The sequence below is a fragment of the Carassius carassius genome, chromosome 12 (genome assembly GCF_963082965.1).
Source record: "Carassius carassius chromosome 12, fCarCar2.1, whole genome shotgun sequence".
NCBI lineage: Eukaryota > Metazoa > Chordata > Actinopteri > Cypriniformes > Cyprinidae > Carassius > Carassius carassius.
Genome location: NC_081766.1, coordinates 28,099,912 through 28,113,439, shown reverse-complemented (window position 1 = coordinate 28,113,439; position 13,528 = coordinate 28,099,912). Strand labels below are relative to the sequence as shown.

The 13,528-nt window shown below is 36.9% G+C and overlaps 1 protein-coding gene across 1 annotated transcript; it reads left to right on the top strand.

Annotated features, from left to right (window-relative positions):
• The first annotated feature begins 10,237 nt into the window (after positions 1 to 10,237).
• On the top strand, positions 10,238 to 12,586 carry LOC132155164 (complement C1q-like protein 3). The gene is made up of 2 exons (XM_059564021.1): positions 10,238 to 11,204; positions 11,841 to 12,586. The coding sequence occupies exons 1-2, from the start codon at positions 10,638 to 10,640 to the stop codon at positions 12,018 to 12,020; spliced, it is 747 nt and encodes a 248-aa protein (XP_059420004.1). The 5' UTR covers positions 10,238 to 10,637; the 3' UTR covers positions 12,021 to 12,586.
• Positions 12,587 to 13,528: the final 942 nt, after the last annotated feature.

The window sequence follows — 13,528 nt, the reverse complement described above, 5'->3', positions numbered from 1 at the left end:
CGCAATAGAAGTTGAAGTATCAACTCAAGCTTTTTACTCAAGTTAAAGTGTAAAAACTACTTAAAGTATAAAAGTAAAAAGTAATGTAAGGGGGAAAAAATGCCATTAAGAACAAAAGCTTAGGCCGCGCCACTAGGGCCTATTGTGCACTACCCCACCTCCTCAAAAAAACATTTTTCTAAAGGCCATAGGCCATAATGACTATAATGTTATATTAAAATGTTCATGTTGAAAATTTGGGATGCACTAGGCTACCTGTTTCAGCCGCATATATGCCCATTGAAAATGAACGCACTTTAGTACAATGCAAATACATTAAAGGACTAGAGATATGATGACTAGTTGCCTATAAGTATTGTTATGGTGCAAAAAGTCAAACTTCAGAGGCATGTCATCAATAACCTTTAATGGAATGTAAATGTACATCCAAGCTTAGCTGCAGGAATCTGCGAGGGCAATAGACAAGAACATTGGTGCAGGCTTAGTACCAATTACCCTTGTATGGTTGTCTATTTACAATAAACATTAGTGCTGTCAATATGAATGATTAATCCAAGTGATTAATCAAAAACTAAAAATGACTACATATCCTGATACCTTCTTGATTGATACCTTCCTGTATTCGCTACATACGTCTGCTATGTCCAGTAATGGGAGGGTAAAGAGTTACAAAGTTGGTATAGCCTACTTATCACAACATTGTCAATCGCGTCATCAATCGCAAACGATAATTTATTAAAACGTCTCGCTACCGAACTACCTACAGCAGCTTAATTTGCGGAGGACGAAGAGAAAGCACCCATTTGGTAAATGAGCCAGTAGTGAGAAATAATAACTTTTAAGTAGGGTCCGGTGCCATTTCGATAATTTTAAAACGGTACCGGCGCCTAAATGGTGCCTGAACCGATACTTAAAAAAAAGATCTACAAAAAACTGGATTACATTAAAGAACATGACAAATATTTAAAATAAATCCATAGCTCTCACCTTGGATGATCTCATTTCTCAAGTTGTGCTTCCTTTACTCTAAGGCTAATAAATGTATTTTACAATCTGGGTAATTATTTAATACAAAACCACACATAATGTTTCTGTATCTCTGTCAATCACTCTGATATTTAGTTAAGATGAGTGCTGTCTGTCTGCTGTCTTTAATCAGTTCTGTGAATTACTGTATGCTCATTCTTTATAAAGTAGCAACAATGTCATTTTTAAAATACAGTACTGTGCAGAAGTCTTAGGCACATTAGTATTTTCACCCCAAAAAAGGGTTTTTAGCCAGTTATTATATCTTTTGCTGTAGTGTGTCAGTAGGAAATATCAGTTTGCCATTAATTCGAATAATAATCGATAATCGATTTTAAATGCACAAGCAGTCTGACAATGGCAAAATTAATGTTTGGAAATGTAAACTGATATTTTATACTGTCACACTACAGCAAAATATATAAATAACTGCCCGAACACCATTCTTTTAAGTGATAATACTAGCGTGCCTAAGACTTTTGCACAGTAGTGTATGTATAAAGTACGTATGATTAAATTAAGTATATTTAAATACGTGTAATTAAAATATGTGTTCGTTGGTGGGGGGGGGGGGTCCTTAGTCTGGCGGCTGTCCTTTCCCGAGCTCGGAGCCTGGACAACACGCCAAATATGCATTATAATACTTCAGCTAATTATATGTAAGTGTGAACTCGTGAAATTCCAGAACTCCACAGGTCTACCCAAATTAATTTTAACATGTTCAAGTTGGCCTTTTATGTTCTTCTTGGTCAAGAGTGGCATTCAGCGATACCTCAACATGAAAGCCATGCTTGTCTAGTGTTCTTCTTATACTCAGGCTAATTCTGTTTTTTAATAGTTTCTAAAGGCTTAATTGTGTTTTAAGACATTTTTGTTTCCCAACATACAAAAAAAGTGACTTAAAAAAGCAATGTTAAATAGAGGTTGAATAAAAAAATAATTATAATAAAAAAAATAATAATAAAACATTACATATTTACATTATCACTATTAATATGTAAAATGTTATAGATGCAATTTTATAAAATCCTGGTTCTTCAGAAAAGCTTGTATTTGTAAAGTACTACAGTCTCTGAGGGGTTGAATAATTTTGATTGCAACTGTACATGATTGGAGTAATTAAAGAAATAGAGAACAGGTGTGAGCTAATAAGGAGCTATGGAAACAAAGGAAACTAGGTAAATTAAAACACAGAACAAGGAAACAAAAAAACAGAACCAAAGATGACCATATACATTCGTGGCCAAAAGTTTTGAGAATTACATAAATATTAGTTTTCAAAAAGTTTGCTGCTAAACTGCTTTTAGATCTTTGTTTCAGTTGTTTCTGTGATGTACTGAAATATAATTACAAGCACTTCATACGTTTCAAAGGCTTTTATCGACAATCACATGACATTTATGCAAAGAGTATTTGCAGTGTTGGCCCTTCTTTTTCAGGACCTCTGCAATTCGACTGGGCATGCTCTCAATCAACTTCTGGGCCAAATCCTGACTGATAGCAACCCATTCTTTCATAATCACTTCTTGGAGTTTGTCAGAATTAGTGGGTTTTTGTTTGTCCACCCGCCTCTTGAGGATTGACCACAAGTTCTCAATGGGATTAAGATCTGGGGAGTTTCCAGGCCATGGACCCAAAATTTCAACATTCTGGTCCCTGAGCCACTTAGTTATCACTTTTGCCTTATGGCACGGTGCTCCATCGTGCTGGAAAATGCATTGTTCTTCACCAAACTGTTGTTGGATTGTTGGAAGAAGTTGCTGTTGGAGGGTGTTTTGGTACCATTCTTTATTCATGGCTGTGTTTTTGGGCAGAATTGTGAGTGAGCCCACTCCCTTGGATGAGAAGCAACCCCACACATGAATGGTGTCAGGATGCTTTACTGTTGGCATGACACAGGACTGATGGTAGCGCTCACCTTTTCTTCTCCAGACAAGCCTTTTTCCAGATGCCCCAAACAATTGAAAAGGGGCTTCATCGGAGAATATGACTTTGCCCCAGTCCTCAGCAGTCCATTTACTATACTTTCTGCAGAAGATCAATCTGTCCCTGATGTTTTTTGGAGAGAAGTGGCTTCTTTGCTGCCCTTCTTGACACCAGGTCATCTTCCAAAAGTCTTCGCCTCACTGTGCGTGCAGATGCGCTCACACCTGCCTGCTGCCATTCCTGAGCAAGCTCTGCACTGGTGGCACTCTGATCCCGCAGCTGAATCCTCTTTAGGAGACGATCCTGACGCTTGCTGGACTTTCTTGGATGCCCTGAAGCCTTCTTTACAAGAATTGAACCTCTTTCCTTGAAGTTCTTGATGATCCTATAAATTGTTGATTTAGGTACAATCTTGGTAGCCACAATATCCTTGCCTGTGAAGCCATTTTTATGCAACGCAATGATGGCTGCACGCATTTCTTTGCAGGTCACCATGGTTAACAATGGAAGAACAATGATTTCAAGCATCACCCTCCTTTTAACATGTCAAGTCTGCCATTCTAACCCAATCAGCCTGACATAATGATCTCCAGCCTTGTGCTCGTCAACATTCTCTCCTGAGTTAACAAGACGATTACTGAAATGATCTCAGCAGGTCCTTTAATGACAGCAATGAAATGCAGTGGAAAGGTTTTTTTGGGATTAAGTTAATTTTCATGGCAAAGAAGGACTATGCAATTCATCTTGATCACTCTTCATAACATTCTGGAGTATATGCAAATTGCTATTATAAAAACTTAAGCAGCAACTTTTCCAATTTCCAATATTTATGTAATTCTCAAAACTTTTGCCGATGGAGTGATTGGAGATGAGCTACACCTGTTCGTCCCGCCGGTCTCGAGGCCCACGGAGGAGATGGAAGGATATAAAACTGGAGCGACGACAGTGAAGGACGAGAGGACCAGGCCTGGGTTTTAGTTTGTGTTTTGCTTTTTATTTGTCCGCAACAGTTGTCCGCGAGGCGCTGTTTTGTGTTTATTTTGAATTATTAAGGTTTCATTTTGATTGTCCGCCGGTTCCCGCCTCCTTCTTGCCGAAGATTATGGAGTTTTTATCATTACAATTACATTTTAAAAGATTAAATTATTAATGTATTATACCTTAATTTCATTACCAGTCTTAGATAATACATTTGCATTAAATACCATTTTAATAAATTGTTATATTGCATATATTGTATGATTAAAATAGACATTCAAATATGATTTAAACACATACTTTTTTATTTATTAATACAATTTCATGTAACTATTAAAACAGAGTATAGCTAAATGAAAATGGATTTTTAGAGTAAAGAATTGTAGCAAGCATTTGCTAAATCACTGTTATAATTATTATGCAAGGGTCCTTAAGAAAATGTTCTTCTCTGTAAGGAGTCCCTGACACAAGCCTATTTCATAATCACATATGTGTATTGAAATATAAAATAGTCTTTACCAGCACAATTATTAGTAATTGCATCATATACTCCATTTTTCATTCTAAATTGTATAAGAGAGGAAATGTGTAGCACTTACATGCATGGTTGTAAGTGTGACTAACCACTATCATTTCAAACCAGTGGAATAATGTAAAAACACTGCAAAGATTTTGTTTTATATTCCAGACGCTGCCTCAACCTCCATTGCTGCTTTCTCACCTTTTGTCACTCTCTTTGCTTTCATTCCCATTCTCAGCATGATTCCTTAAAACATTACAATTAAGACATGCATTTAGTCAGACTCTTGCCATTATAAGAACAAATCCTCCAATATGCAGTCACGAAAAGCAAAATGGCAATCAGTAGCTCTATTGTTCAGTGGGTTTCAAAACTGGTACTTCATCCAAACGCATGACTATTTTACCCTTTCAAACTCATTACAATTTGAGGCAAGCTTCTCATAAGTTTCCCATTGATCTTCAGCGCCTAAATATGAGGAAGGCTGTGCTCCAAATAACGCACTGCATGAATTTTGAATTCTCATGAATATCGTGGATTGGTTTCCAGAATTTATTTTAGGTCCTGGGTGCAAATAAATTTGTACTGCATTTAGTCAAAGCTTGGGATTTAGACTTTGTCATGGAAATTTCATCCATGCAAGGCACGATAGTATGGAGAAGACCCACTCATTGTCACAGGAAAACAAAAGTAAAAAAAGCTTTACATGCTCATTTATATGCTAGTTTGTTTTCTCTGTCCTCCTCCATGCTCTGTCTCCAAACGTGTTTTTCTATATCTCCTCTTGCCTTCATCTCTGAGAGCCTCTGTTGCTCAGTTTGTGGCAGATTAGTAATGCTTCCCCTCTGTCACGGACGGCAGAAGGAGAAAGACATGGTGCGAATGTGTGCCAGTCCTGAGCAGCTAACACCCAGTGGGGTCTCTGAGCATGTTCACCCATCACATAAGCACAAACAACTCCAGAGGCTATAGATACAATGCTGACTGCATCTTGGAACAAGATGTTGATAATGCTAACTTTAACTGTTTTTGCTGCACTTAAAAGGCATCTTTAAAATGTTGCAAAAAAAGAAAGTAAGTTAATCAATTGATGTTAAAAATCTATTGTGGTGTTTTTGATATTCAAATGTTCGTGCATCATGTTCATAGTTAATTAGGGTGTCCAAACGTGCCATTTTCCCAGGACACGTCCTGGTCCGGATTTCTATATTGCCTAAAATATCCAGGTTTTGGCTTTGGTTTACTGCATTCATACTTAATGAAGGTAATGATCGTTTGATCAATAACATGCAGACATTGTACGTAATCGACCAATTGTGGTGCGTGAGAAGGTGGGATCTACAGAGAATGGTCAAAGCAATGCAAATACGTGTATATATTAGTGTTCGACTTGAAGCAGCACTGAGCATAACGATCGGTGTACGACATCAAAGTACTTGGGTAGAGTACAACAACTGGTCTGCACAATGCAAATAAAGCCAAAACTTAGATATTTTAGGCAATATAGAAATACTGGCCAAATGGCACATTTGGTCACCCTATAGTTAATGTGATTAACTTCACCATGTAGTTGCTTAAACACATAAAAGAACTGACTTTATACATCCACTAAAAATAACCTTGAGTTGGATAAAAGCCATTGTAAAAAAATAAATTAAGAAATTTTTAAAAAGTTGTGGATCTAAAATTTACAAATACATTGAGGCCAATCACAATTCACCAAAGCCTGGTCTTCAGTAACATGCCCACTTGTGAAAGAACGTGGATGGTTGAATATGTAGATGCTAAGAAATATTAATGAAATAGAAAATGATGAGTTGCCATGTTGACGGTGATAAATCTTTATTAACCTTTACACACAAATGTTTGCTTCAGTTTCAGGAGTAATTAAAAGGTGGAGAGAATAATTGTTAAGCCCTTTTGAATACTTTACAAAGCAACAGGGCAAATGAGGTTCAGAGCAACTAAGCGCTCTGTGAATCATAAAATGACTTCTTAAAAGCAGTCAATTTGAGTTGACTTGCATTAAACTAAAAATGATCTACTCATTATGTACTTATTATGCCAGTGGTCTTGTTCAGCAGGATAATGCACCTGCCACACTACAACAAAGTATTTAGGAATGGTTCAAGGTGTTGCTGTATTCTCCAAATTACCCAGATTTCAGTGTGATTAAGCTTTTATGGGGTGTGCTGGACCAACAGATCTGATCCATGGAGGTGCCAACCTCAGAACTTAAATGATCTGCTGCTAATGTCTCAGTACCAAATACCACAGGACACGTTCAGAGGTCTTGTGGAGTCCAAACCTCAATGCATCAGAGCTTTTTTGGCAGCATAAAGGGGAACCTAGCCTATATTAGGCAGGTGGATTAAATTTTGTGGCTGATTAATGATATATAGGCTACCATGCCCCCCCAAAAATATTTCAGAATGTTCAAAATGAGTAACCAAAGGTGTAGTTAATTATATTAAAATAAATATAACATATAAATATAACATATCTCTCAACTGTTTTTCATTGTCAAAACAAGTAGTTATATAGAGAACCAGTAATTACATGTTTGTAGAGGGGGCGTTTACACATACACACACAAAAAAACATTTTCAACTAAAACTGGAAGATCTATTATACTTATTGGCCATTTATTTACATGGCAACAGTGTTTCAGTAGCCTGAGAATGCAAAATTATCATTATCATCTCCACGTAAATTTAAATTTGTGTAAACGGTAACATCATGTTCAAGTGTTTTACTTGTTCGGTCTTTATGTATGCGCACAGGCATGTAGTGTTTCTTCACAACATGAAATTGCCAGTTGGGATTCATAATACAGCCTTTTAGTAATTTTTGCAGATCCATGAGAATGGGGATCGTTTTGACAATTTCGCTGTCTACACGCGAGACTTTTCAAAAATGCAAAGGAAAAACTTCAGCTTTTAGTCCATCTTTGTCGTGTAAACGTACCCTGTGCACGTGTCCAGTGCTTACAAACTATCACGGGGTGTGTGAATGTTCTAAAGTAAGTTAAGAACGGGCTGGTTACATAACTATAGTTAATCATCCCTCAGCAGGAGTGAGTGGCAGCGCAGTAAGAGGCCATGCTTTGAGGGGGTGATGGTGTGGTCGCACCTACTCTTCCTTTCTGTTCATCTGCTCTCTCCATTCTGGCTCAGGCCTGGTGCCACAGACCTGCCGAGTGACAAACTTAACAAAGACCACAATAGAAACAATTAGTCAGAGTAAAAAGAGACAGAGATCATGGCTTGCGAACCACATTGTTTGAGGTCATTTGGAAACATGATGGAGGAAAAAAAATATTGTACAGCAGAAGCAGTAATACACCCCATTTACAGGCATAAACCCATGTGATTTTTCTTTTTTGTGGAACTCAAAAGTTCTTTCAAGCAGAATATTCAGGCCATTTTTTTCATGTAATTACTATTGCACTATATTCCAAGTCGGTGTCTTGTACTGTATATAAGAACAGATTTTTCCTTTTCCTTTTTTTTGACTTCATCTCATCGTCTGGATTTTAGTGATCTGTTATTGCCTCAAATCAGGCGCAATCTGATATCAGTTTATTTTCTTGTGATTTTTAATGCAGATTGTTCTGCATTTTGGAGTATTTCCACTTCGAAATTGCTGATAAAGATCTCAAAGAATTACAAAGAAACAACAAATAACACAATGAATAGCATCATCTGCTTGAAAGTGTGTGAGCCCTTTAGAAGTTTCTATGTTTCTTTATAAAATATAACCCAGAAGATCAGTGGATTCTTACAGATGTCCTGAAAGTTGACAAAGAGAACCCAATCAAACAAATGAGATGAAAATATATACATTTTGTTCATTAATTTATTCAGGAAGATTATCTAATATTACATATCCGAGTGGCAAAAGTATGTGAATCTCTAAAATTAGCAGTTCATTTGAAGGTATTGTCCATCTGTTCAAATGTGTTTTGAATCAGTGAGATCAGGTGTCATTTGTGTGCCCTGTTTTATTTAAAGAACTGGGATCTATCAAAGTTTGGTCATGTTTGTGGAAGTGAATTATGGCACAAAGAAAGTAGATCACTGAGGGCCTCAGAAAAAGAGTTGCTGTTAAAGTTCATTAATCCACACTCAGGAGAACACTGAAACACCACGTTGTGCATGACAGGGTTGAAAGGAGAAGGCCACTGCTCTCCAGCTTAAGAAACGTATCCACTCTGTGAAACATGGTGGTGGTATATCATGGTTTGGGCCTGTTTTGCTGCATGAATGCAGAAGTATAGAACATTCTAAAGTGTTCAGAAACTTTCAAGCAGCACTGTATTACACAATGGTAATGTGAAACATATTATGGCAACAAAAGTTGTTTAATGTTTTTTTTGGTCTGTTGGAGCACTGCTGTGCACATGAAGATGGCGTGTGACTCATGATTATCAGTGACGGTCCAATCACGCTGAGTAAGCCACTGAGATAGCCAGCTGGAGAGGACAAGACAGGACACAAGTGCTCATTGACTCAGAGAGGGTGTGTGCACTGGTGCATCTGTGTCTGTCTGTGTACATACAGTACAGGAGGTGTGACTGAAGCAGTGAGCTTCTTATGCAAATGCATGATGATGTTTCTTTATATGAGATATGTCATGTATGGGTGAATATCATGGTTTATTGTCTTCATCTATGCTCTTTGTAACATAAATGCTCTCGGGCAAAATTAAAGGTGATAGAATGATGATCATACTGTTTTAATTCATCTTTTTAAGGAATTTCATAGGGTTTCCTCATGAAGTGTAATAATTTTCATTAATCAGTAGGCCTCTCTGAAAAAATAAAAGAAGAAAGAGGTTTGAAACAAGTGAAGGGTGAGTAAATGATGATAGCATTTTCATTTGTGGGTGGACTATACCTTTAATATAGTGACTGTTTATGCAAATAGCCTCACTGATGTCCTTCAGTTTGACGAGCTGCTGAGAACTTAATTTTGAGTCATATTGATATTAGTGTCTAAGATGACAATGTTTATCACCCTGAACTGGTGCAACTGATTATATTTCTCTAGATGAGTTATGGGTAAAAAGAGGCTTTATTTCTGTAGGATGAGCAGAATAACAATTTACACTAATTACAGTTTTGACACAATGTATAGTGGGTTGCTTTCTTGGGCATCAATGAATGTTTGCACTTTTCATAATAGTTGTATTCTCGTAACCTCATCAACGCTGAATTTATTTGATCTAAAATACAGTAAAACACTAATATTGTGAAACATTATTACCATTTAAAATAATTGTTTTACATGATGAAACCAGTTACTGTATAACAATATTATGGATACCATGATATATTTGTGTCGATTCTTTAAGCAATACAAAGTTCAAAATAAAATTTATTTTAAACAGCTATCTTTCTTTTAACAGGTTATTATTATTATTATTTTTACTGTGACTTTGACATCTGTGATTTGTGATCTGTTTTCCTAATTAATGCTGTTCAGTTGCTTTGACACAATCTTTTTTGTTTAAAGCGCTGTATAAATAAAGGTGACTTGACTTTAGCAATTTAATGCATCCTGAATGCTGAATAAAAGTATAAATTCTTAAAACTGACCCCACATTGTACATACACACCAACTATTATTTAAAACAATTGTATAAATGTAATAAATTATAAGTTTGTCACAAACACATGTGACACTCTGAATTGACATTTAATAAAAATTCACACTGATCTCTTAAAAAGCTATAAAGTAAGCTAACAAAAATCAGTTTTTGATTGTGCGCCACTTCGGATCATTCTGTGTCTTTGCATCTTTCTAAAGATACAGCTCACGTGCGCGAGCACTCTCTCTCTTTCTTTCTCACGACATACCCACCCACCGTCTGCCCACCCTCAGGTGAGAAAGCAAGAATGTAAAGCATCTCTCTCTCATTTCTGTTTGCGTTTCCAACCTTTAACTTCGTTTTCTAATTAAACAAACAAAGATTTATTCAGATGACATTTACATCAGCTCAGGGAATTATATAACGTCTTCGTTGCAAACTTAATTGACTTTCTCTAGTGCTATACGGGGAAGTTTATTTTTTGTTTTTGGCGTCGAGCAAGATTTCGCGTAAATCGCAGCGCGAGGCGCGCCCGGAGCTGTCTAGATTGGGTGTCAGAGCTCGGGTGATCGCCACGGGCGTGCTGGGTGTTGTCATGGTGCTGGTGCTGGTCATTCTCATCCCGGTGCTGGTCAGCGCGGCAGGATCCGACCCGCGCTTGGAGATGCTCGGCGCGTGCCGCATGGTGTGCGATCCGCACGGAACGAAATCTCCATCATCAGCACCGACAGACAACCGCTTGGTTCAGTCCCCACCAACTTTCATTCGCGGTCCGAAAGGAGAGCCAGGTCGCTCAGGACGGATCGGTACAAGAGGCCAGCCGGGTCCACCGGGTCCACCCGGACCTCCAGGTCCCCCCGGGGTCATAGGAGAACCGGGGCCACCAGGATTACCTGGTCCGCACGGAGTCACCGGTGTCATAAGCGCAGCGACGTACAGCACTGTTCCCAAAATTGCATTCTACGCGGGACTCAAGAAGCAACACGAGGGTTACGAGGTGCTGAAGTTTGATGATGTGGTCACTAACTTGGGCAATCACTATGACCCCTCGAGCGGCAAATTCACCTGCTCCATCCCGGGGATCTACTTTTTCGTGTATCACGTATTAATGAGAGGTGGTGACGGGACCAGCATGTGGGCTGATCTGTGCAAAAATAACCAGGTACAGTAGGTCATAAAATCAGCTGTCACAATTGATTTATTTATTCATCAATCTACGCATCAATTGATATTGCTTTTCTTATATTTGTAATATTTCTAAAATAATAAATTATTATTATTTCACGTTTGTTTAAATACGTGTAGAATACTTGTATATAAAATGTTTATTTGAAAAATATTTCTAAAAAGAAAAAAATGCACCAACTAGAATGATTAATTTGTTATATATATATATATATATATATATATATATATGAAACATTTTAATAAAATTTGAATATTATCATTTATATTTATTACATTTTTAACTTGTATTTTGTTTTTATTGCATTACCACAATTAAATTATATTTTCATTATTATAAAAGGCCTATACCACATATTATAACATTCTGATGTTGCATAAAAAGCTAGCATATCCTCTTTATGTTATAATCGGATAACAACGTTTAGAAATCAGCAATATTTTATTTTAAAAACACACCCACTTCAGTGGAAAGAAATCTTAATATTGTCTCAAGAAACTTCCATAGGGAGAATTTAGTTTTAAGGTGTTGTAATTAATAACGTAATGTGAAAATATTGCAGGAGATTAACAAAGTATTTATATAATATGAGTCATAATCATTTTCTTGCAGGTGCGTGCAAGTGCAATAGCGCAGGATGCGGATCAGAACTATGACTACGCCAGCAACAGTGTGATTTTACACCTGGAGCCTGGAGATGAGATCTACATTAAACTGGATGGAGGCAAAGCGCATGGAGGAAACAACAACAAATACAGCACATTTTCAGGCTTCATGGTCTATGCTGATTAACCCCTGTGGCATAGACTGCACTTTCAGATGTACCTCATTTTGAAGAAGTCACAACGTAATGAGACTGAGGTCACAAGATGTTTGACCATCAAGCGTGTGATAACTCAAGAACAACCGAATGTCTTACTGAATTACTGAACGATCATACCTCTCAAAGCATGTGAACACATACTCTACACACAAATTAGTTTTTAGAAAAATCACTGTGATTTAGAAAAACATAAAATAAAATCTTACAGTGTAACACTGATGATTGTAGTATATTTATTGAGAGATTAACTGGTGTGAAAGCAGAAAATCATTTTACATCATTCCATTCCATATGTGCCTACCTTTACGCTGACACATGGCTGACCAGAAGAGATTGTTACAGAGCACCCGCCATTAGCCCGGAAATATAGTTCAGCATAGTATAACAATTGCTCATTCTTCATACACAAAATGTCACATTCTAGCCACAACTCTGTACCGTTTTACATAAATGTCTTCATTTAAAAATATTATCACTGCCTGGTATGTGCAGTGTCATCAAAAGATTGTGAATAAAATATATTGTATGATTTGCATGCGTGTATACATTTGCTATAAAACTAAAAGCTCTACATATATAGTGCAGTACAGCAATCGACAAATACAACTATGACATGATTACTTTAAGCATTGTCATAATTTATATACTTTGCTATTCATTTAAAAGCACTAAACAATACACACCTGTAAATTAGTAGTCCTTACCTATATCTATATGTTAAAAAAGGACATCAGTTTTGTAAGCAAAATGCTCATACTGGAGAAGAAAAAAAAAAAAAATTGGAAATTGGATGAGATAAATCAACATGCCATCATCTTATAAGCAACTTACAGTATAGATGACTCTGCATGTTCTTTTAACATTACCTTGCTGTCACAAGGGGACAGAGCACCTGACAGTGTCATTATTTTACCAGGAGTCGCTGTGAGCGGCCACCTGCTCCAGAGAAACTCACTCCTCTGTCCTACACAATAACCTGTCAGAGCGCATGCCTTCAAATTAATAGATGTTCTGTGAAACATCAGGCTTGTCAAAGCTAACGTGTACAGCAAGCTGTTGTTGTTAAGAGGAACTGTATGTTCAGCATTATATTGCTATTGGTATATTGCTATATGTTCCGCATTAATTGCTTGAGATGTTTGCAGCTACATAACATAAGAAAGCTAATTTTGCAAACTATTACAATATGTGGTAGATTTAAAAATATTTTGCATGGGCTAATTAGTACTTAATGTAGTCAGGATATTTCATCAGATGTTTAAATAGTACTGTTCCACTTTTTTCCCATTATCTTTGGCTTAATTGTGTTTCCCTGAGTAGAATTATTAGTCTGATTAATAACATTTTCTTTGTTAGTTCATCCCAATTTAAGTAAAAAGCACCTATTTTCAATGACTCAGAGAGCCATGTTTTTATTTAACCAATTTTAATTTTTTTTTTGGTGAGAGAACTTTGATCACTGAAGACTGGTGAATAT

Excerpts from the sequence above, each read along its gene's own strand:
- LOC132155164 (XM_059564021.1), top strand. The coding sequence starts at position 10,638 with ATGGTGCTGGTGCTGGTCATTCTCATCCCGGTGCTGGTCAGCGCGGCA. Across the intron at positions 11,205-11,840 it reads ATCTGTGCAAAAATAACCAG|GTGCGTGCAAGTGCAATAGC; the intron begins GTACAGTAGGTC and ends ATTTTCTTGCAG.